General features: G+C 38.1%; 1 protein-coding gene across 13 annotated transcripts in view; it reads right to left on the bottom strand.

Annotated features, from left to right (window-relative positions):
* The window catches only part of NUP98 (nucleoporin 98 and 96 precursor), a gene marked incomplete at its 3' end in the record, with an annotated part of 107,939 nt that overhangs the window by 45,888 nt on the left and 39,911 nt on the right, over positions 1 to 22,140 (bottom strand). For 10 of the 13 annotated variants that reach the window (XM_079929057.1, XM_079929059.1, XM_079929056.1 and 7 more), the window contains 3 exons: positions 18,507 to 18,647; positions 12,308 to 12,441; positions 8,958 to 9,145 (listed from right to left, as the gene is read on the bottom strand). In XM_079929057.1, coding sequence (XP_079785183.1) covers positions 8,958 to 9,145; positions 12,308 to 12,441; positions 18,507 to 18,647 — 463 coding nt within the window. The remainder of the gene's footprint in view (positions 1 to 8,957; positions 9,146 to 12,307; positions 12,442 to 18,506; positions 18,648 to 22,140) is intronic. The other 3 variants (XM_079929058.1, XM_079929060.1, XM_079929053.1) reach the window with 1 other exon arrangement.

Raw genomic sequence — 22,140 nt, 5'->3', positions numbered from 1 at the left:
GTTTATTTGAGATGTTTCTTGTTTCTTGAGGCAGGAATGTATTGCTATAAACTTCCGTCTTAAGAACTGCTTTTGCTGCATCCCATAGGTTTTGGGTCATTGTGTTTTCTTCATTGTCATTTGTTTCTAGGTATTTTTTGATTTCCTCTTTGATTTCTTCAGTGATCTCTTGGTTATTTAGTAGTGTACTGTTTAGCCTCCATGTGTTTGTATTTCTTTTTACAGATTTTTTTCTGTAATTGATACGTAGTCTCATAGTGTTGTGATTGGAAAAGATACTTGATACAATTTCAATTTTCTTAAATTTACCAAGGCTTGATTTGTGACCCAAGATATGATCTATCCTGGAGAATGTTCCATGAGCACTTGAGAAGAAAGTATATTCTGTTATTTTTGGATGGAATGTCCTATATCAATTAAGTCCATCTTGTTTAATGTATCATTTAAAGCTTGTGCTTCCTTATTTATTTTCATTTTGTATGATCTGTCCATTGGTGAAAGTGGGGTGTTAAAGTCCCCTACTATGATTGTGTTACCGTTGATTTCCCCTTTTATGGCTGTAAGCATTTGCCTTATGTATTGAGGTGCTTCTATGTTGGGTGCATAAATATTTACAAATGTTATATCTTCTTCTTGGATCGATCCCTTGATCATTATGTAGTGTCCTTCTTTGTCTCTTGTAATAGTGTTTATTTTAAAGACTATGTTGTCTGACATGAGAATTGCTACTCCAGCTTTCTTTTGATTTCCATTTGTATGGAATATCTTTTTCCATCCCCTCACTTTCAGTCTGTATGTATCCCTAGGTATGAAGTGGGTCTCTTGTAGACAGCATATATACACGGCTTGTCTTTGTATCCATTCAGCCAATCTATGCCTTTTGGTTGGAGTATTTAATCTATTTACATTTAAGGTAGTTATCGACATGTATGTTCCTATTACCATTTTCTTAATTGTTTTGGGTTTGTTATTGTAGGTCTTTTCCTTCTCTTCTGTTTCCTGCCTAGAGAAGTTCCTTTAGCATTTGTTGTAAAGTTGATTTGGTGGTGCTGAATTCTCTTAGCTTTTGCTTGTCTGTAAAGGTTTTAATTTCTCCGTCAAGTCTGAATGAGATCCTTGCTGGGTATTCTTGGTTGTAGGTTTTTCCCTTTCATCACTTTAAGTATATCATGCCACTCCCTTCTGGCTTGTAGAGTTTCTGCTGACAAATCAGCTGTTAACCTTATGGGAGTTCCCTTGTATGTTATTTGTCGTTTTTCCCTTGCTGCTTTCAATAAGTTTTCTTTGTCTTTAATTTTTGCCAATTTGATTACTATGTTAACCTGACGGGGATTCCCTTATATGTTATTTGTTGTTTTTCCCTTGCTGCTTTTAGTATGTTTTCTTTGTATTTAATTTTTGATAGTTTGATGAATATGTGTCTTGGCGTCTTTCTCCTTGGATTTATCCTGTATGGGACTCTGTGCTTCCTGGACTTGATTAACTATTTCCTTTCCCATATTAGGGAAGTTTTCAAATATAATCTCTTCAAATATTTTCTCAGTCCCTTTCTTTTTCTCTTCCTCTTCTGGGACCCCTATAATTTGAACGTTGGTGTGTTTAATGTTGTCCCGGAGGTCTCTGAGACTGTCCTCAATTCTTCTCATTTGTTTTTCTTTATTTTGCTCTGAGGTAGTTATTTCCACTACTTTTATCTTCCAGGTCATTTATCCGTTCTTCTGCCTCATTTATTCTGCTATTGATTCCTTCTAGAGAATTTTTAATTTCTTTTATTGTGTTGTTCATCATTGTTTGTTTGCTCTTCAGGTCATCTAGGTCCTTGTTAAACGTTTCTTGTATTTTCTCCATTCTATTTCCAAGGTTTTGGATCATCTTTACTATCATTACTCTGAATTGTTTTTCAGGTAGCCCGAACAGTTTGGCAGTTCTTTAAAAGGTTAAGTATAGAATCAATGTATGACCAAACCATTCAAGTCCTGGATATATACTCAAAGGAATTGAAACTGGGACTCTGATACTTGTACACCAACATTTATAGCAGCAGTATTCACACAGCTGAAAGGTGGAAACAACCCAAAAGTCCATCAATAGATGGAATGGATAAACAAAATGTGGGTTAACCATACAGTGGAATATTATTCAGCCTTAAAAAGAAATGAAGTTCTGGGCTTCCCTGGTGGCGCAGTGGTTGAGAGTCCGCCTGCCGATGCAGGGGACACGGGTTCATGCCCCAGTCTGGGAAGATTCCACATGCCGCGGAGCGGCTGGGCCCGTGAGCCATGGCCGCTGAGCCTGCGTGTCCGGAGCCTGTGCTCTACAACGGGAGAGGCCACAACAGTGAGAGGCCCACGTACCGCCAAAAAAAAAAAAAAAAAAAAAGAAATGAAGTTCTGATACATGCTACAACTTAATGAACCTCTAAAACATTATGCCAACTAATGAGAACATAGTGTATAGCACAGGGAACTCTACTTAATGCACTGTGCTGACATGAATGGGAAGGAAGTCCAAAAGGGAGGGGATATGTGTATATGTATGGCTGATTCATTTTGCTGTACAGCAGAAACTACACAACATTGTAAAGCAACTATACTCCAAAAAAATTTAAACAAATAAAATAAAACATTATGCCAAGTAAAATAATCCAGACATGAAAGAAAGAATAAATTCTGTATGATTCTCTGTATATTAGGTATCTAAAATAGGCAAATTCTTACAGACAGAAGGTAATATAAAGGTTAAGAGGTTAACAGGTTTCTTCTTCTGTGGGAAGAAGAAAACAGGGAATTATCGCATGGCAGGTACAGAGTTTCTGTTTGGGATGATGAAGTTCTGGAGATACTGGTGGTGATAGTTACACAATATTGTAAATATACTTAACACCACTGAATTGTAATTGTACGTAACATAAATTTTACAATTTTTACCATTTTCATGTATATTTTACCACAATAAAAATTAGTAAGTAAAAAAAACACAAGTCATTCACGCACACATTTGTAAAAGCTGTTAAATATTAAAATAGATAAATTTAGGAAAACTGAAGATGTGTTTATATACGTTTTTGTGATTTGGAGGTTAAGGAAATAAAGTAACTGAAATATCCAAACCAAATAAATCACTATGTATGCAGAAGACCTAAATGATTAGCAAGCTTAGTTTAATTTAATATCCCCATACCCAACAATTATGGAATATATATTCTTTTCAAATACACATGGAATGTTTATGAAAACTAACCACATGTTGGACTATTAAAGCAAGCCACAAGTTTCAAAGAACTGAAATCACCTGAAGTACTCTTTTCTTTTGCACATAAGCTAGAAATCAGTAACAAAGAGATAACTTAAAAATCTCCATGTTAGGAATTTATATTCTTGAATAACCCAAGGCTTAAAAAACCCTATGAAAATCAGAAAGCATTTATCATATAATTATTTTTTGAACATTAAGAGTACTCCATATCAAAACTTGTAGAGTACAAATAGAGCTGAACTAAAAGGGAAATTTACATCTCTAGATGCATAATTAATATTTGAAAAGAAGGAAAGCTGAAAATAAAAGCTAAGCATCCATTTAGACAAAGGACAGAAAATTAAATACCATAAAAGGAGGGGGGGGAATGGACCTCCCTGGTGGCACAGTGGTTAAGAATCCGCCTGCCAATGCAGGGGACATGGGTTCGAGCCCCGGTCCGTGAAGATCCTACATGCTGCGGAGCAACTAAGCCTGTGCACCACAACTACTGAGCCTGAGCTCTAGAGCCTGCGAGCCACAACTACTGAGCCCGCACACCCAGAGCCCATGCTCCACAACAAGAGAAGCCACCGCAATGAGAAGCCTGTGCAGTGCAACGAAGAGTAGCCCCCGCTTGCCACAACTAGAGAAAAGCCCGCGTGCAGGCAACAAAGAACCAATGCAGTCAAAAATAAAATAATTTTTTTTTAAAAAGAGGGGGGAATGGACTAAAAATAAATATTAGTGAAAATATGATAAATAAAATTAAAAATTAATGAAAGAGGAATTAGACTCAAGAGCATCAATAATGCCAGAAGTTAGTTCTTTGAAGTGGTCAATAAAACTGGTAGATCCCTGACCACATTGCTAAAATGAGAAGGTACAAAATACCTACATGTCAGGAATGAAAACACAGACATCCCCACGGATTCTACTAAAATGAAAAAGACAGTAAGGATATTTTTAAACAACTTTATGCCAGTAAGTTTGGAATTTTAATGAGCTGAAATGAATATTATAAGAACATAACTTGTCAAAAGTGACTCAAAAAAATGAAAAAGCTGATGTCCTATAACTTTAAAGTCAATAATTAAAACAAAACACCTTACTACAAATAATACTTCAGACTCGTATCTTCACTAGTATCCAACATCTAATGGAAGGGGGGGTGGGGAAAGGCCTATCTTACCCAAAGTCTTCCAGAGAATAGAGGAAATGATACAATTTGTGAGGTCAGCCTAATTTTTATACCAAAACTGGGTAAGGAAATTATAAGACAGGAACATCCAAGCCAATCTAAATCAGGAACACAGAAGGCAAAAAAAGTCCTGGACAAAATTTTACATGGTGAACTCTACAAGAAAGTAAGTTGGGCTTCCCTGGTGGCACAGTGGTTGAGAATCTGCCTGCCAGTGCAGGGGACGCGGGTTCGAGCCCTGGTCCGGGAGGATCCCACATGCCGCGGAGCAACCAGGCCCGTGCGCCACAACTACTGAGCCTGCGCGTCTGGAGCCTGTGCTCCACAACAAGAGAGGCCGCGGTAGTAAGAGGCCCGCGCACTGCGATGAAGAGTGGCCCCCGCTTGCTGCAACTAGAGAAAAAGCCCTCGCACAGAAACGAAGACCCAACACAGCCAAAAATTAATTAATTAATTAATTAATTAGGGAAAAAAGTTAAAAAAAAAAAGAAAGTAAGTTACCAAACACTATCAGGGTCTATGGAAAGGACTTAGGAGCCAACATAAAAGGGTCCCTTCTGGCCAAAGAGCGAACAACCTAGTGATCACAGAAAATATTAGCTGTAATGGATGGAAACACAGCAACAGGGGTGGGGTGGGGGGCAGGAGAGAAGATGGCTTAATTAAATGTTTCACATGAAGAACGTACAAGTAAAAAACAAGGAACTAAATATGAAACATAAAAACAGTGTCAGGCAAATGTGAAGAGGACTGGAATCAGAAATATCAAGGTGAGACAGGTACAAAGAACAGACACAAGAAGCCAAAGAACAGAAAAGTGTCGCACCATTTGTGAAGCAAAACTATGTGACTTTGAACACCAGATTTATTTCAACAATGAAATATTTCATAAGTAAAAACAAGTGACAGATTCATGTATATTTCGCCATATTTACGTCACTGCCCTCACTTGGCTTATAGGAATATAGCGATATAGGAATAAGAGTTACTTGTTTGAACTTGTATTGAACTTGTTTCCCACAACCTTGCTACATTTACTTATTAGTTCAGAACTGACATACAGTAAACAGCACATATTAAGTTTTGACATGTGTATAAGTTTTGAAATGTGTATACGCCAGTGAAACCATCATCACAATCAAGAAAAACAACACAGCCATAAATACCCAGAAGTCTCCTCATACACCTTGTAATCTCTCCTTTCTATCCCTCCAAGACCTCTCCCTCATGCCCAGGCAACAAATTGCACTTTCCAGTATTTTCTATAAATGGGGCGGTGGGGGGAGAGACTATCTTGATAAATACAAGACAGAATACCATTCGGTCAAGTCATGTTTGAAACAAACATTGAAAAAAAAACTGGAAAATAAAATTATATCCGCTTGAAAAAATATATATGTATTTAAAACCAGAAACATAACAAAATACTCCCTCTGCCTGACAGTCCTCCCTATCCCTCTTCAGTTTAAACAACACATCCTCAGAGAAGCTTTCCTTCATCATTCTGTTAGTCTCTCCTACAGTGGCAATCTCTACTTCTGTCACTTGTCTCACTTGTGATTATTTTGTCAACATCTTTCTTCCCCCATAGTTTGTGACAGAGGAATGTGTCTTGTTCACAGCAACTAAGCCCGTGTGCCACAACTACTGAGTCTGTGCTCTACAGCCTGCAAGTCACAACTACTGAGGCCCACATGCCTAGAGCCCGTGCTCCACAACAAGAGAAGCCACTGCAATGAGAAGCCCGCGCACTGCAACGAAGAGTAGCCCCTGCTCGCCGCAACTAGAGAAAGCCCTTGCGCAGCAACAAAGACCCAACGCGGCCAAAAAAACAAAACCCCCCACAACATTGTAATCAACTATATTTCAATAAGTTATTTAAAACTTAAAAAAAAAAGAATAAACACACATGCAAACGAACAAGCATATAACTTGAATAGAGAATCACCTAATACATCAAAGTAGCATTTAAATTCCCTTGGGAATGGTGCAGTTTGTTTAACAAATGATGCTGGCATAACTGGCAGAAAAAATAAATAAATAAAAGAACATGGGGAGTTCTGACAAGAGAAAAGATGGGTAAAATTTAAAATAGGGTGGCCAGGGTAGTATTCACCAATGTGACATTTGAGTAAAGAGCAAGAGAGTTAGCTATTAGGATTTATGGGGAGAAGTGTTTTAGGCAAAGAGAACAATTGGAGGAAAGATCCAAAGGCAATAGCATGCCTTTCTTGTCCTAACAGCGGCAAGGAGATCATGGTGGAGTAAACAGTGAAGACAGTAGTAGATGTGTTTACAGAGGTAATGGAACATCAGATCTTACAGGGCCTCATATGCCACTGTAAGGAATTCAGCTTTTACTGGGTGAAGTATGAACCACAATTGAGTTTTGGACAGAAAGTGACGTGGTCTGACTTAAACTTCAAAGGAATCACTGTTAGCTTTATTCTGAACAGAATGCAAAGGAACAAGGGTAAAAGCAAAAAGATCAGCTAGGAGAATATTGCAATAATTCAGTCAAGAGATGATGGTGCCTTGGGTCAAGGTAATTAGTAGCAGTGAAGGTGGTAAGAATTGGTCAGATTCTGGATAACTTTTAAAGGTAGAACAAAGATTTGCTGATGGCTTAGATATGGGATGTATGAAAAAAGTCAATGATGATTCCAAAATTTTTGGCCTGAGCAACTAGAGTGATAGAAATGCAATTATCTGCAACAGGAAAGGCTTTGGGTGGAACAGCTTTAAGGTGGAAGATCAGTTCAGTTCTGGACATGTTAATTTTGAAATAAATGTCTATTAGACATGCAAGTGGAGATGTTGAGTAGGGCTGGACATTGGATATGAGTGTGGAGTTTGCGAGAGAGGTCCAGGCTGGAGATAAAAGTTTGAGAATTAGACTACAGATGATCAAAAAGTCTTGAATTAAATTAAATCACTTTGGGAGTGAGTAAAGATAATGTGATCAAGAACTGAGCCTAGGGGCACTCCAATTTTAAGAGGCCAGGAAGAAGAGTAACCAGCAAGGGAGACAGAAGGAGCAACCAGTAAGGTAGGAACAAAACTAGAAAAGTGGGGGGTTCCTGGAAGCCACATTTCCAGGAAAGTAAATCAAGGAAAAGTGACAGGTAAACCGTGTACTTCCAATACATCAAGTAAAGACTGTTGAGAGCAACACCACAGAAGTAGAAGCCAGGAAGGGGATACCATATTAACAGCAAAACGTGTGCTTTCCCACTCCAATCCTCTCTATTTGTATATCATATTTGTAGATCCTAAGACCTGGTGAAATTGCCCTGAAAGCTGTTGATCTAATGACTGGACTAAAAAGGGTGACTCTAAGCCCTTTTTATTTACTCTGTGCCGAACAATTTGCTAAATGCTGGGGACATAAACGTGAATAATACACAGTCCCTGCCTTCAAAATAATCCAGTGATGTTCTAAAGAAATGCATAAAATCGGACTTTCCATCTTTTCTGAAGCAGCTGTCCAACATACTTTTAAGAGAAAAAAAGGAGTGATAATTTTTTACACTTTATAACATTCACAGACTAAGAACTATAAGAGATGAATTTCTACTTTTCCCCCCAAAGCTTTAAAAAAAAAAAAAAAAGCTTTCCTTTCTGATTAGAAAAGTATTCGGTATTTTAAAAAAGCCTCTGTGTGTGTTTAGCAATGCATCTAGAAAAATAAACAACTTAGAAATGAAATGCCCTGAAATTATATCTCCAGAAGTTAACTACTGTTGACACTTTGGTATGTATTTTTCTTGTTTTTTTCCCCCATGCATATATAGTAACACTCTAATAAGGCATGTTTGCATACTGTAAGTATAATTTTCAATGTTTACCAACAACTCTTCTACATACTTTCCTGAATTTATTTTCAATGTAATTAGTTATTTTATTATTTAATATCTGTATGTGGGCTTCCCTGGTGGCGCAGTGGTTGAGAGTCCGCCTGCCGATGCAGGGGACGCGGGTTCGTGTCCCGGTCCGGGAAGATCCCACATGCCCCGGAGCGGCTGGGCCCGTGGGCCATGGCTGCTGAGCCTGTGCATCCAGAGCCTGTGCTCCGCAACGGGAGAGGCCACAACAGTGAGAGGCCCACATACCGCAAAAAAAACAAAACAAACAAAAAAAAAAAAAACAAAAAATAAATCTATATGTGTAGGAATGAAAACAAATGTGTGTATACGTATATATATTTTTTCTTAACTAGTTTGGCCAATTTGAGTTGTAAGAAAACAGTGTCTTCTGCTTAAAATAATGTAAGCACTAGCACTAGCTTATCAAAAACAAAACCAAATAACATGATATAGGCAAAACTTGAAGGATGTTAACCAAAACATGTTAACTATGATTATCTCTGGGAGTGACTGAGTTATTTTTATTCTTCTTCATGATATTCTATATTTATCACATTAAGAAAAAAATGTATATATAACATTTGTAGCACATTTAAGTAAACAGTTTTATACTTTGTTTATATTAATATTTTACATCTAATTTAACAGAAACTCACTTGGGCATGAATGCTCCATTGGCTAAGGATGGTTCATCGTCATCTAGCCCATCGAAGAGGTGTGACTTGGCTGTGCCTGTTGTTTGTAAAGCCTTTGGTCGGACTCTGGTGGCAGGGCGGGGTGTCAGTTTATAATGCGTAGGTGTTGTGAGAGCCTTCTGGGCTGCTGGATTTGTCGGTTTCAATCTCTGAAAAACAAAAAAATCAAGGACAGTTCTAGTTTAACTCAAATATGATACTGGCCTTAAAAATCAGAAGACCAGAGTTCATACCTCATCTCTGCCATTCACCTGCTAGATCCCTCTTGGAGTCTTGGCTCTCAGAACACAAGGATTTCCCACCCAACTTTGTATGTAAGAATGCTAATGCTAATTAGCATTCTTACATACAAAGTAATGCTTTGTAACTGAATGCTAATGTACAAAGTAATGCTTTGTAACTGAATGCTAATGTAACTGTCTTTATTTCTCTATAATTGATTTTCATTCATCTCCCCAGCCCCCATTTCACTGGGTTTGTCTGACTTGTTTCAAAATGTAATTGAGATACTGCATCTGAAGTGCTTTGTAAATCGAAATGTACTAACATATTAATATACCTTGTGCATTTCTCTTCATCTTACAAAAGAGAATAGCCTGCAGTTGTTTTGCTTTCTAAAACAAAGACGACAATATTTACATTCAATTTTAAGAAAATACCAAAATAATTCTAAGCCTAATTATTTTTCAATTAAACCAAAAATCTTATCCTTCAAGAAAAACTGAGACACAGCCATAAATATTCAACTTTTATGCAATTTACATCACTCTGAAAAAATGGATAGATATTAGCCTTTATTTATCCACCATTTAATAAATGCTGATAATTACCATGAGTCAAACACTAAGAATAAAAATAATACAGTTGGGACTTCCCTGGTGGTGTAATGGTTAAGAATCCGTCTGCCAATGCAGGGGACACGGGTTCGAGCCCTGGCCCAGGAAGATCCCACATGCTGCGGAGCAACTAAGCCCGTGTGCCACAACTACTGAGCCTATGCTCTAGAGCCTGCAAGCCACGATGACTGAGCCCAAATGCCACAACTACTGAAGCCCATGTGCCTAGAGACCATGCTCTGCAACAAGAGAAGCCACTGCAATGAGAAGACTGCGCACCACAACGAAGAGTAGCCCCCACTCACTGCAACTAGAGAAAGCCGGTGTGCAGCAACGAAGAAAGAAAGGAAGGAAAGGAAGGAAAGGAAGGAAGGAAAGGAAGGAAAGGAAGGAAAGGAAGGAAGGAAGGAAGGAAGGAAGGAAGGAAGGAAGGAAGGAAGGAAGGGAAAGGAAGGAAAGAAAAGAAAGAAAGAAAAGAAAAAGAAAGAAAGAAAAGAAAAAGAAATTTAAAATAATACAAATACTCTCCCTGATTTTTGAGGGTATTAAAAGTTAGTGGAGGAGACATACAACTAAATTAATTAGTCTTCAGGTTAGTTTTTTTTGTGTGTGTGGTACGCGGGCCTCTCTCACTGTTGTGGCCTCTCCCGTTGCGGAGCAACAGGCTCCGGACGTGCAGGCCCAGCAGCCATGGCTCACGGACCCAGCTGCTCCACGGCATGTGGGATCTTCCCGGACCGGGGCACGAACCCGTGTCCCCTGCATCGGCAGGCGGACTCTCAACCACTGCGCCACCAGGGAAGCCCTTCAGGTTGGTTTTGATGGCACCTTTACTATGTCTCCATAGTATCTTTAGGATGTTATACATTTGTTTTTCTAAACAGTATACATGGGATTATATAACACTTGAAACAACAATATCTAAAATATAAAAACTGTCACAGTTTATTCTTCTCTTCACAATGCAGACTGTTTACACTTCAGTAACAACAAACCTTCCCAAATCTCTTTTGAGATCTTTCACAATTCTGTGCCTTTGCTTGGAATGTCTTGACCTAGATCTACCAACTTCTACATATGTTCTCAAAAAAAATTAAACCTTACCTCTTCTGAAAACCTTTATCAAACTTACCCAAGAATCTATGCTCTTCCCTGTGATATTTTAAAATATTTATTAACATGAAATTCACTAACATAAAATTCACCATTTTAATGCATTTAATTCAGTTGAGTTTTAGTATATTTACAAGGCTGTACAACCACCAACCACTAAATTCCAGAACATTTCCCTCATTCCAAAAAGAAATCCCGTGCCTCCCAATTCCTCTCTTTATCTCTCTCTTTTTTTTTTTAACATTCATTTATTTTATTATTTATTTGGCTGTGTCAGATCCTAGTTGTGGCATGTGGGACCTTTTAGTTACAGCATGTGGAATCTTTAGTTGCAGCATGTGGGATCTAGTTCCCTGACTAGGGATCAAACCCGGGCCCCCAGCACTGGGAGTGTGGAGTCTTAGCCACTGGACCACCAGGGAAGTCCCCTCTATCTCTTGGCAAGCATGTACTTTCTGTCTCTATGGATTTGCCTATTCTACACATTTTATATAAATAGAATCATGTGGCCTTTGCGTTTGGCTTCTTTGACTTAGCATGTTTTCAAGATTCATCCATGTTGTAGCATGGATCATCACTTCATTCCTTTTTATGGCTGAATGATATTCCATTATATAGACATACAACATTGTGTTTATCCATTCATCAGTTGATGGGCTCATCTATTACTGCATATACTATACTAAAGCTGAGTAAATTTAAGCATGTACAGGTCTGATCTTCCTCACTAGATAGCAAGCTCTTAGAGAATAAATTCTTGTTTACTTTTATTAGGTATCCTCAGTGCTGAACACAGTAACTAGTGAGACATAAATGGCTAAATAATAATTTCTGTATACTGAGCAACTTACTCTAATTCTCAACACTGAACAGAATTGCTATTCCCATTCTACAGATGAAACACATTTCAGAGAGGCAAAAGGAGATGCCCAATATCTCACAGACTGTAAGTGGTAAAAAAGGATTAAACCGACCAAAGACTACTTTCAATGCCACAACACAGTGAGCACAAGATCATTTCTAGAGCCTAAGAGATTAAGACAAAGCTATGCAGAAATCAGGAGAAAAGAATTTTGATTTGCCGCTTAAGACATTATGATGTTAGAGAAATCAGCCTCTGTGAGCCTTAGTTTGCTCAACTATAAAATGAGTATAATATCTGCCTCATATCAGGGCTGTTGAAAAGTCTCAGCCTTCACTTCCAGTTCAACACTTATTTCACTGTCATGCTGCCTTCCAGATACAAAAATAATTTACCCCCTGGCCTAGTGAAAAGCATAAATAATGCGTCTTAAAAGCTTAATTACACCTAAGTTTCTCCTACTCTGAGAACAGATTTTATAGAAACATCCTTAAACTTACCTCTTCTTTCTTCTTAGGGTCTGACATGGGATTCCGGAAGAGAGGAGAGTCTCCAAAAGGTGAGTATGTCAGACTATTGATGTGCTGTTGGAGAACAGCCTGCTGGGCAGCAGAAGCATTTGGATCTGTCAAAGCTTTTTAAAAAAAAGAAAAGAAAAAGCAAGATGTCAGTCCAAGGATCCAGTGCCTTAAATCAAGAGAACTTGAGATTCTCTTCAAAATGTTCAGACTCACTCAGTGGCATTACTGGTTGAGAGCAAAGGAGCAAACTGTGAAGAAAATCAACAATCAAATAATCTAAAAGGTCAAAGATATGTGGAGCACTTCATAAGAGACAACACACATAAAATTTTACTTAGGTGTTCATTATTGCCAACAATCAAAGAAATGTAAACCTAAACAACGGTGAAGAAATTTTATATCTACCTCATTATCTATCAATGGCATAGCTATATAAAAAGGGATCAGTCTGACTTCCAGAAACACTGCAAATTGGTTTAATGTCTAAAAGAAACAATATGACAGCACACAGAGCAAGTAACGTTTTTATATTTTTTAACCTAATAATTTTAATCATAAAAATCTAACCCAAGGACTTAATCAAACTAGAAGGAAAATAAAGACATATTTGTAAGTGTTCACTGAACGTTATCTGTAATGGTCAAGACTTGGAAACAACCTACGTCCAACATTAACAGTTGTAAAAATCATGATTCATCAACATGGTGGATTAAGTAGTTGTTAAAAATGACAATGTGGAAATAAAGTATCTTTGATTTAATAAGTAAAAAATTCCAGAATAAAAAATATTAAGTATACTGAGAATATAGAGGAAGAGGGTAGCAAATGAAAATGGCTGTTAAGGCATCCTTATATTTACTATTTGCATTTGATATTCATATTCCATTTAAGTAAAAATTGAAAGGAAAAAAAGATCACCCCATTTTCTTTCAAAGTGTAAGAACAGGGCTTCCCTGGTGGCGTAGTGGTTAAGAATTCGCCTGCCAATGCAAGGGACACGGGTTTGAGCCCTGGTCCAGGAAGATCCCACATGCCACGGAGCAACTAAGCCCATGAGCCACAACTACTGAGCCTGCGCTCTAGAGCCCGCAAGCCACAACTACTGAGTCTGTGTGCTGTGACTACTGAAGCCTGCATGCCTAGAGCCCATGCTCTGCAACAAGAGAAGCCACCACGAGAACCCGTGCACAGCAAAGAAGAGTAGCCCCCGCTCGCTGCAACCAGAGAAAGACTGTGCACAGCAACGAAGACCCAACACAGCCAAAAAAATAAAGAAAGAAATAAAATAAAGAAATAGAGAAAAAAAAAAGTGTAACAAGAAACGTCATCAGACAGGAACAATGATCTACAATTGTACACGGTAAAAAGAAAACAGCAACAAAAAAATCTGCACTGTACCCTGATTGATGAAGAAACCTCTTCACAAGATAAATATTTCAAAAAAAAATACTGGTAAAAAAATCAAATCAAGGCTTCCCTGGTGGCACAGTGGTTGAGAGTTCGCCTGCCGATGCAGGGACATGGGTTCATGCCCCAGTCCGGGAAGATCCCGCATGCTGCAGAGCGGCTGGGATAATCCACAGAAAAGAAGTGCCACAAACAAAAAATTTTGAAAAATTTAATACAATGGAGCAGAGTGGGGGGTGGGGGAGTGGAGAGACAATAGCAGCATCAACAACAAACTCAAAACAGTTAAAATAAAATTAATGAAAAGGGGTAGATCCACTGTAGTCAAATTAAGCATTCTTAAAACTGGATGTATTCACTAAATACTAAAACACTGTATGTTGATATTTTAGGAGAGGGTACAAATTTGCTCAGGATTGTGAAACCCAGAGGAGATGTCAATTTAATGATCATATAGTAAAGCATCTGTATTCAGAAAGCTCCTAAATCCAATTTAAGACTACTGGTGAGAAAAAAATACAGAAAAGTAGCCACCCAATAACATAATGTTGTTCTGTGGACTATTCAATAAGATTAAAAAAACCCTGGATATTTTTAATGAACTCTGATATTCACTAGTCAGTTTGTTACCTGACAGCCAATTACACATTAAAAAAACACTGATCAGGGACTTCCCTGGTGGTCCAGTGGTAAAGAATCTGCCTTCTAATGCAGGGGATGCAGGTTTGCTCCCTGGGCGGGGAACCAAGATCCCACATGCTGCAGGGCAACTAAGCCTGCGCGCCACAACTACTGAGCTCGCGTGCCTCAACCAGAGAGCCTGCGTGCCGCAAACCACTGAGCCCACGCGCCCTGGAGCCCACACACCACAACTAGAGAGAGAAAAACCCGCACGCCACAACTAGAGAGAAGCCCCTGCGCAGCAACGAAAGATCCCGTGAGCCGCAACTAAGACCCAACACAGCCAAATAAATAAATTAATTAAAAGAAAAACACTGACCAGCACTAACTGATCCCACCATATAACAAGTATAGGTCACCCCTCCTGGGTATGCTCAAATAAAAACTTCCTCAACAAATTCAAACATACGTAATTAGGAAAGTGTGTGAGGATGTCTTTATTTCTGTATGTTTAAATATGAAATTTTCTCTGTTAACTGAATTATTTCAAATAAAATACAGAAAAGAGAGCTGATAAGTTAGCAAAAATAAGAGAATAAGCAAGCATAAGCGCTAGTTAAGCTATCATTTACTGGTGTTATATTCAGTTCTGGTCATAATAATTTGAAAACATACTGAAAAACCATATCATAACCAAATGATTAAAGAGATAGAAAAAAGGTATAAAAATCAAGTCTTCTGAGACCAGACGAAACTGATACTTTATCTGAAAGAAAGGCAATAGGTTACCACAAAGAAATTGTAGGAGACTGATTTTGCTTGGCTTTAGGAGATAGAAGTAGAACCACCGGGTGGAAATTCTATAAAGGCAGGTTTTGGTTTCTAATCAACCTGAACAAAACAATGGACTGGACTAACCTGTAAGAAAGCCACCATAGCCAAGGCTTTTAAGTAACGGACTCCCACAAGCTCTAAAGCACCTTATAACTAAGATCCTGTGATGCAAAGATGTACATTCTAAATCAATACAACTACATTTAAATGAGCAGAAACACTACTGTATATAACTGTAATATCAAATTCATGTCAGGAACTTTTTATTGGCTTTGGGAAAAGATGGATTATTAAAAACCATTCAAAAGCTATCTATGTAAATAGCAGGTTATGGTATTTATGCTACCTCCTACTAAAATCAAAACTAAGGAAAACAAATAAAATTTGAATATAATTTTATGATAAAACTGATTCTAATTTTCACAGAGAAATTAGAGTTCTAATTCACCTCTGCTAGCTCCAAAGACCTAATTTAAAGCTATGGATAAAACAAATTAAAATATCTACACAGTCCACGATGACAAAGAATAGGAAGGTAGTAAATGAACAGATGAGAAAATATAACAAATGCCTAGAAGAAAGAAGTGGACAAGCAGGAGAGAGTAAACCATACCTTGGAGTACACTCAAAGGGGATTACAGCCAAAAGGAGGGACTATCTGCCTGAAGCACAGAAAGCTGAGAGATTCAAGAAGACTAAATTTGATGAACTGAGACTGTGGAAGGAGAGAAGAACCAATGCAAAGCATATATACACAACAACTACTATACCCTGTCATCCTCCTAATCCCTGATGCTCAACAGATAAGTCAAAATATATCAGAGAGAGTTCCTCTGATGAAATCAAGTTAACAAGGGCAACAAGGGGACCTGCATCATCCCAGAGCTAAGAATGTGATATTCTAACATTTAGAGGACCCTTGGCTAATAGGTGGTCCCTGGGCTACTTATCAAATGAAATCTACTGATGAAAATGCTCTACCCAGGTACACAAGTTGCCAGTGAGATTTTTATTATTTTATTCTTAAATATGACTGGAAAGCATCACTGAGTATTAAAGAATAGGATCAAAACAAAAATAAAACAAACAAAAAAACCACAAAAATAATCCTGAAAATTTAAGGAACAGAAGAATTCTAAAAAAATTTTAATGCCAATTAAATTCAGAGTTTCAAGAAAAAAACTGCATCTAAGAACTGGATGCTTAAAAAAAGGAACTTCCAGAGAATGAGAAAGACAGTAAAAAAAATCCAAAAGGATGATTCAGAAGACAATTTAAAAAAAACTTCTAGAAAGTAGAAACATGGGTGAAAAAAATCAAATGTTAAGACAGAAAAGGTCCAGGAATTCCCTGGTGGTCCAGTGGTTACGACTCGGCGCTCTCACTGCTGGGGCCCAGGTTCAATCCCTGGTCAGGGAACTAAGATGCTGCATGCCTCATGGCGTGGCCAAAAAAGAAAAAAGACAGAAAAGGTCTAAGCAAATCACTGAAATTTCAGAACAAAGGGACAATCCTAAATGGTTGTGAGCCTGGGGGTAACAAGTCTCAAGAATCAGAAAGGCATTAGACTTCTTATCAGAGATGGTTAATCCAAGAAGTATCGTCAAAGTTCTGAGGGTGAATTATTTTTACACCAGAATTCCATAACATTAAAGCGTGTGGAACAAATGAAGATGTTTTCAGAACTGTAAGTAGTCAAAGTTTACCTTTCATATCCATGTTACTTGAAGACACATTCCAGAAAATTTAGGAAATAGAGGAAAACCCTATATCCAGGACATAGCAGTCCCCACTGAGTAGACTTGAAGGGAATATACTAGAGCAATGCTGAAGGCCTAGGGAGTAATCAGAGTTCATACTGCTACAGGAGGACAGAGAGATCAAAGAATGAGGTATCCAGGGTAAAAGAATTCTAATACTACCCTTAAGAATTTGGACTAGCGTTAAGAAGGTGATAAGGGCAGGTAATGTAATGCAAGGGAAAAAAATTAGAAGTTCCAGGACAAAGAAAAAGCTGTATGAGAAAAGATTACTTGGTTAAGTAGCAATATTTTCACAGTTATAATAAAATGCTATGCTCATTTGAAACTTTTATTCTTTCCCCAAAGAAAAAAAGACAGTAATTATTAGGAGAGAGTACTTTATCAACTTTATCAATACAAAAATATAAAAAGGGCAAAGAAATGACAGAAAAAGAAGGGTAAGGAAGAGCACTATTAGCCTTACTTGACCAAGGGGACTCAAGAAATACTATCTCCTAGTTGACAGAGTAAGAAAAAGTATGCAAGGACATGGCTTAAATTTGCAAAGTATGTAAGGACATGGAAATTTGCATGGCTTCTCAAAATGTGAAACATGGATCATGATAATACAGGAGATGAATTTAATGGTACAGAGACTCACTCCTTCCTTCTCTCCTTCCTTCCATCCATCCATCCATCCATCTCAGTTACTCTATATCTGCCAGGTGACATCAGTTTTTTATTTTTGGTAAAACATAATTTTCTTTAAAAAAAGATATTTAAGTTACAAAGTAAGTTAATTTTAAATAAGAAATAATAACAAAGGTGGCAGGCAGATATAGCAAAAACTAGGAAGGGGTATTCAAACAAATGAAGTATGAAAAACACTTTAATAGATAAAACTAAACTTGTGGGGGACTTCCCTGGTGGCACAGTGGATAAGACTCTGCGCTCCCAATGCAGGGGGCCTGGGTTCGATCCCTGGTCAGGGAACTAGATCTCACATGCATGCTGCAACTAAGAGTTTGCATGCCACAACTAAGGAGCCAGCAAGCCACAATTAAGGAGCCCATGAGACGCAACTAAGACCTGGCACAACCAAATAAGTAATATTTTAAAAATGTCTCAAATCCAGCTACAACAACAATAAAAAAAACCCCTAACCTTAGGGAATTTAGTAAACAGATATATTGGGAGAAGTGAATAAAAAACAGAGCTGATAACTGAGCTAAATTCTCATCTACCATTAACAAGTTAAATATTGATATATGTAGACTTAAGCAAAACACAGCAATATAAGCACATCATTCAGAGATATAAACTTACTTACATGCCAGATGAATTAAAAGCTGTAACAAAAGTGGTTTCTTTGGGGGAGTAAACCTAGGAGTGGGGAAGCGGGGAAGGTCAGGACCTATTATAAGTGCTTCTGCACTACATGATTGTTTAATGACCTATGTGTAATATACCGCTTTGGTAGGGACGGGATAGGGTGGGGTGGAAAATCAAGTCAGCAAGTTAAGTATTAGCAAGAAATAAACTGAGTAAAGGCTTCTAAAGTGACTGACACTTACCTACTGGGGCCTGGGGGGCTCCAAAGCCCAAAGTGGCTGTCGTAGTATTAAATCCAGGGGCCCCAAAGGCTCCTGTACCAAGAGGCCCTCCGATCTTAGGTTGGTTGTTCCCAAATAAAGATGCTTGTCCAGCACCAAGAGCTATGGAGACAAGAGGAAAGAAAAAGCGCCACAGAAGATCCTTTGAATGTTACGCCAGAGGTCAGTTACTTAAAAATGTAATACATTTGGAAACTTCATAATAACCACTCATTTCAAAAAAAAATCTAATACAGTAAATGCTAACTATATGCCAAGAACTGTTGAGTACATCGTATATATCATAGGCAAAATACTTAACCTCTTTGTGCTTCAGTTTCCTCAACTATAACATGAGATAATAATACATAGCTTAGATATTTATCCTACGATTAAAATAAACACATATTAAGCATTGTAGAGGTCTGGTAGATACTAACATTCATTAGATATTAACTACTATCATCTCATTTAACCTTCACAAGCCTGAAGCAGGAACTATTGTCCCTATTTTACAGAAGAGAAAATGGAGGCTTTAATAATTAGCTCAATGTCACAAACGTAGTAAGTGGTGAAACCAGAGTTCACACCTCGATGCATCTGACAATACAACCAGGGCTCTTAATTGCTACTCTATAGTAAAACAGATTTCTAAAGAATTTCAGAATTGTCAATTCTCCTTAAATTTCAGTATCTGCAAATCAAATACTCAACTGAACCAATTAAAACGTCACCTTTTTGACTAACATGCAGGTTATAGAAAACCAAATCCAATATATCTTCTTTGAAGAGCAAAAAGTAACACTTTCAAGTATACCGTCTCATGAAAACTATTTCCGACAATTTTTTTTTTGTTTTATAAAAAGCTGAATGCCTTGTGATGAGGTTACTAAACAGATTCAAGTTTCAGCCTAAATCTGTGGATGAAATAAGAACTTATCTTCACCAGGGAGAAGGCCGCTGCAGAAACCTGTAATGTTTTAAAGCTTAATGAATCTTGCTTATGGACCGTGCTGTTGGCAATGATTTTAAAGTGTAAAGTGGGAAGAATTTAGTTTTTTTAGGATAAGTTATTGGCATAAATTAAAAACATTTTTCCATCCCTCCCCCACCCCAAAGAAAAAGTTAATAGCAATTTGGAAGATCTGAAGTTCTTTTTTTTTTTTTTTTTTTGTGGTATGCGGGCCTCTCACTGCTGTGGCCTCTCCCGTTGCGGAGCACAGGCTCCGGATGTGCAGGCTCAGCGGCCATGGCTCACAGACCCAGCCGCTCCGTGGCATGTGGGATCTTCCCGGACCGGGGCACGAACCCGTGTGTCCCTTGCATCGGCAGGCAGACTCTCAACCACTGCACCACCAGGGAAGCCCTGAAGTTCTTTTTAACATACAAATGTTTCTTGACAGAGATATGGTTTACCAGGAAAATCACTTCAAACATATAATATAATACTTGGAGGTCAAAAATATCGAATGGAAACTGTCTTGAGATTGCAACCCCAAAAAAAGGATAGGAAGTTTACACTCAGAGAATGCATTACAATGTAAATTAATGAGGATGACTCCTAAATGAACAAAGCATTCCTTAACTGTCCAACTCTCACTAATAATAATAAGATAACAATATAGCAATGGGATTATTTCACCTTAAAAAACCCAGCTTTGAAACAGGGAATAAGACTTCTTTTAAAGTTCCAACCCATTAGAAACTGGTGAAAATTCCAAGAAAAACTAAAATTATATTACTCCCTTTTTTTTTTTTTTTTTTGGCGGTACGTGGGCCTCTCACTGTTGTGGCCTCTCCTGTTGCGGAGCACAGGCTCCGGACGCACAGGCTCAGTGGCCATGGCTCACGGGCCCAGCCGCTCCGCGGCATGGGGGATCCTCCCGGACCGGGGCACGAACCCGCGTCCCCTGCATCGGCAGGCGGACTCTCAACCACTGCGCCACCAGGGAAGCCCATATTACTTCCTTTTTGAAAAAATTTATTTATTTTTGGCTGCATGGGTCTTCATTGCTGCGCGTGGGCTTTCTCTAGTTGTGGCAAGTGGGGGCTACTCTTTGTTGCGGTGCGCGGGCTTCTCATTACAGTGGCTCCTCTTGTCGTGGAGCACAGGCTCTAGGCACGCGGGCTTCAGTAGTTGTGGCACGTGGGCTCTATAGCGCAGGCTCCATAGTTGTGGCGCACAGGCTTAGCTGCTCTGCGGCATGTGGGATCTTCCCAGACCAGGGCTCGAACCCATGTCCCCTGCGTTGGCTGGCGGATTCTTAAGCACTGCACCCCCAGGGAAGTCCCTATATTACTCCCTTAAAGAACATGGTTTACAGTAAAAATTTCAGGATTCTTCTTTTTTCTCCCAGAGAACAAAACCTCCTTACCACCCCTAAACAAAAGGCTTAGATGAAACCTGAATATATAAAATGGATAAAAATTTCTGTTCTGGATGGGTGTGTATTTGCATTAGCCCTGAAGGAAGAATCATGAAACAGTCTAAAAATCACTATATTTCAATAACCTACAAAATAATAAAAACCTGTATTTTATCCAGATCAGTCTTATATTATGTACAAATGGCTTTTTATACTTAGTGAAAGGACTTACACAAGTTGAGGGACATTCTGATGTATAATAATGTCAATTTATGAATTGTGTTATATTTACAGGTAGTTGTAGGAGTCATAAGGAAGATATACTGGTGGCACCATGGTAACAGTGGTCCTAAAAACTCTAAGGATGCTCAAAGAATAAATAAAAATGGTTATACTTTATTGAGATTTTCTAATAAATGTTAGAATTTAATTTTATCTATGGTACCTATTAGCTTTGGGTAGATTTTTCTGTGTATATCTTAGTGTAACAAACTTTACTAGATGTACCCTTAAACTTATGGCTTCATAGAAAATTTTAAGAACTAAAACTTCTCAGTATTGTTACTAAGTAACTACCAAGAAAATGGCATACTATTGATAGTGCTAATGACAGTTAATACCTGTGTGAAACAAGAAACTGATGCACCCATGATTTAATCATACACCAAAGGATAATATAAAACATTTTACACTAAGATTGGTCACTTAAATCTAGGTGTACAAAAAATTTATGTATTTGTACACTTAAGGTTCTACAGTCGACTACTCATGAAGTACCCAAAGGCCTATGTTACGTGAAAATGTACTTCTGTTGAGGTATGAGTTTGAATCTCTTATCATTCAAAACAAGAAGCTATCTACATAGGAATACCCACTTAGCTAATGACCCCCTAAAACACAGTCCAAAGCTACAATGTTATCCTAATTGTGATACCATGAAATGCAGAATTCATTAATGTGGGTATTTATATCTGATAGTCTCCAGACACATTCCTCTCAGAGCCAAAAGTCCGCTTTAGCAGACGTGACCACCAAAGAATTTCAATAGTGTGTACTCAGTGATTCACAATTCTCGTTTCCCTACATGATCTATTGCTGCTAAGGTGGGGGTGTAAAATTCTTTATTAATTTTATTTGGGTTTTAGTTTATATGGGCAAAGCATGAATTAGGATTATATAACAGCAGTGAAAATGAGATTCATTGTCTGTGAGGTACAACTGTTCAAGGAAAACCGAATATATTCAAATAA

Source organism: Stenella coeruleoalba (assembly GCF_951394435.1).
Source record: "Stenella coeruleoalba genome assembly, chromosome: 8".
NCBI lineage: Eukaryota > Metazoa > Chordata > Mammalia > Artiodactyla > Delphinidae > Stenella > Stenella coeruleoalba.
The sequence above is the reverse complement of the archived record's forward strand: the minus strand, read 5'-3'. Positions and strand labels throughout refer to the sequence as shown.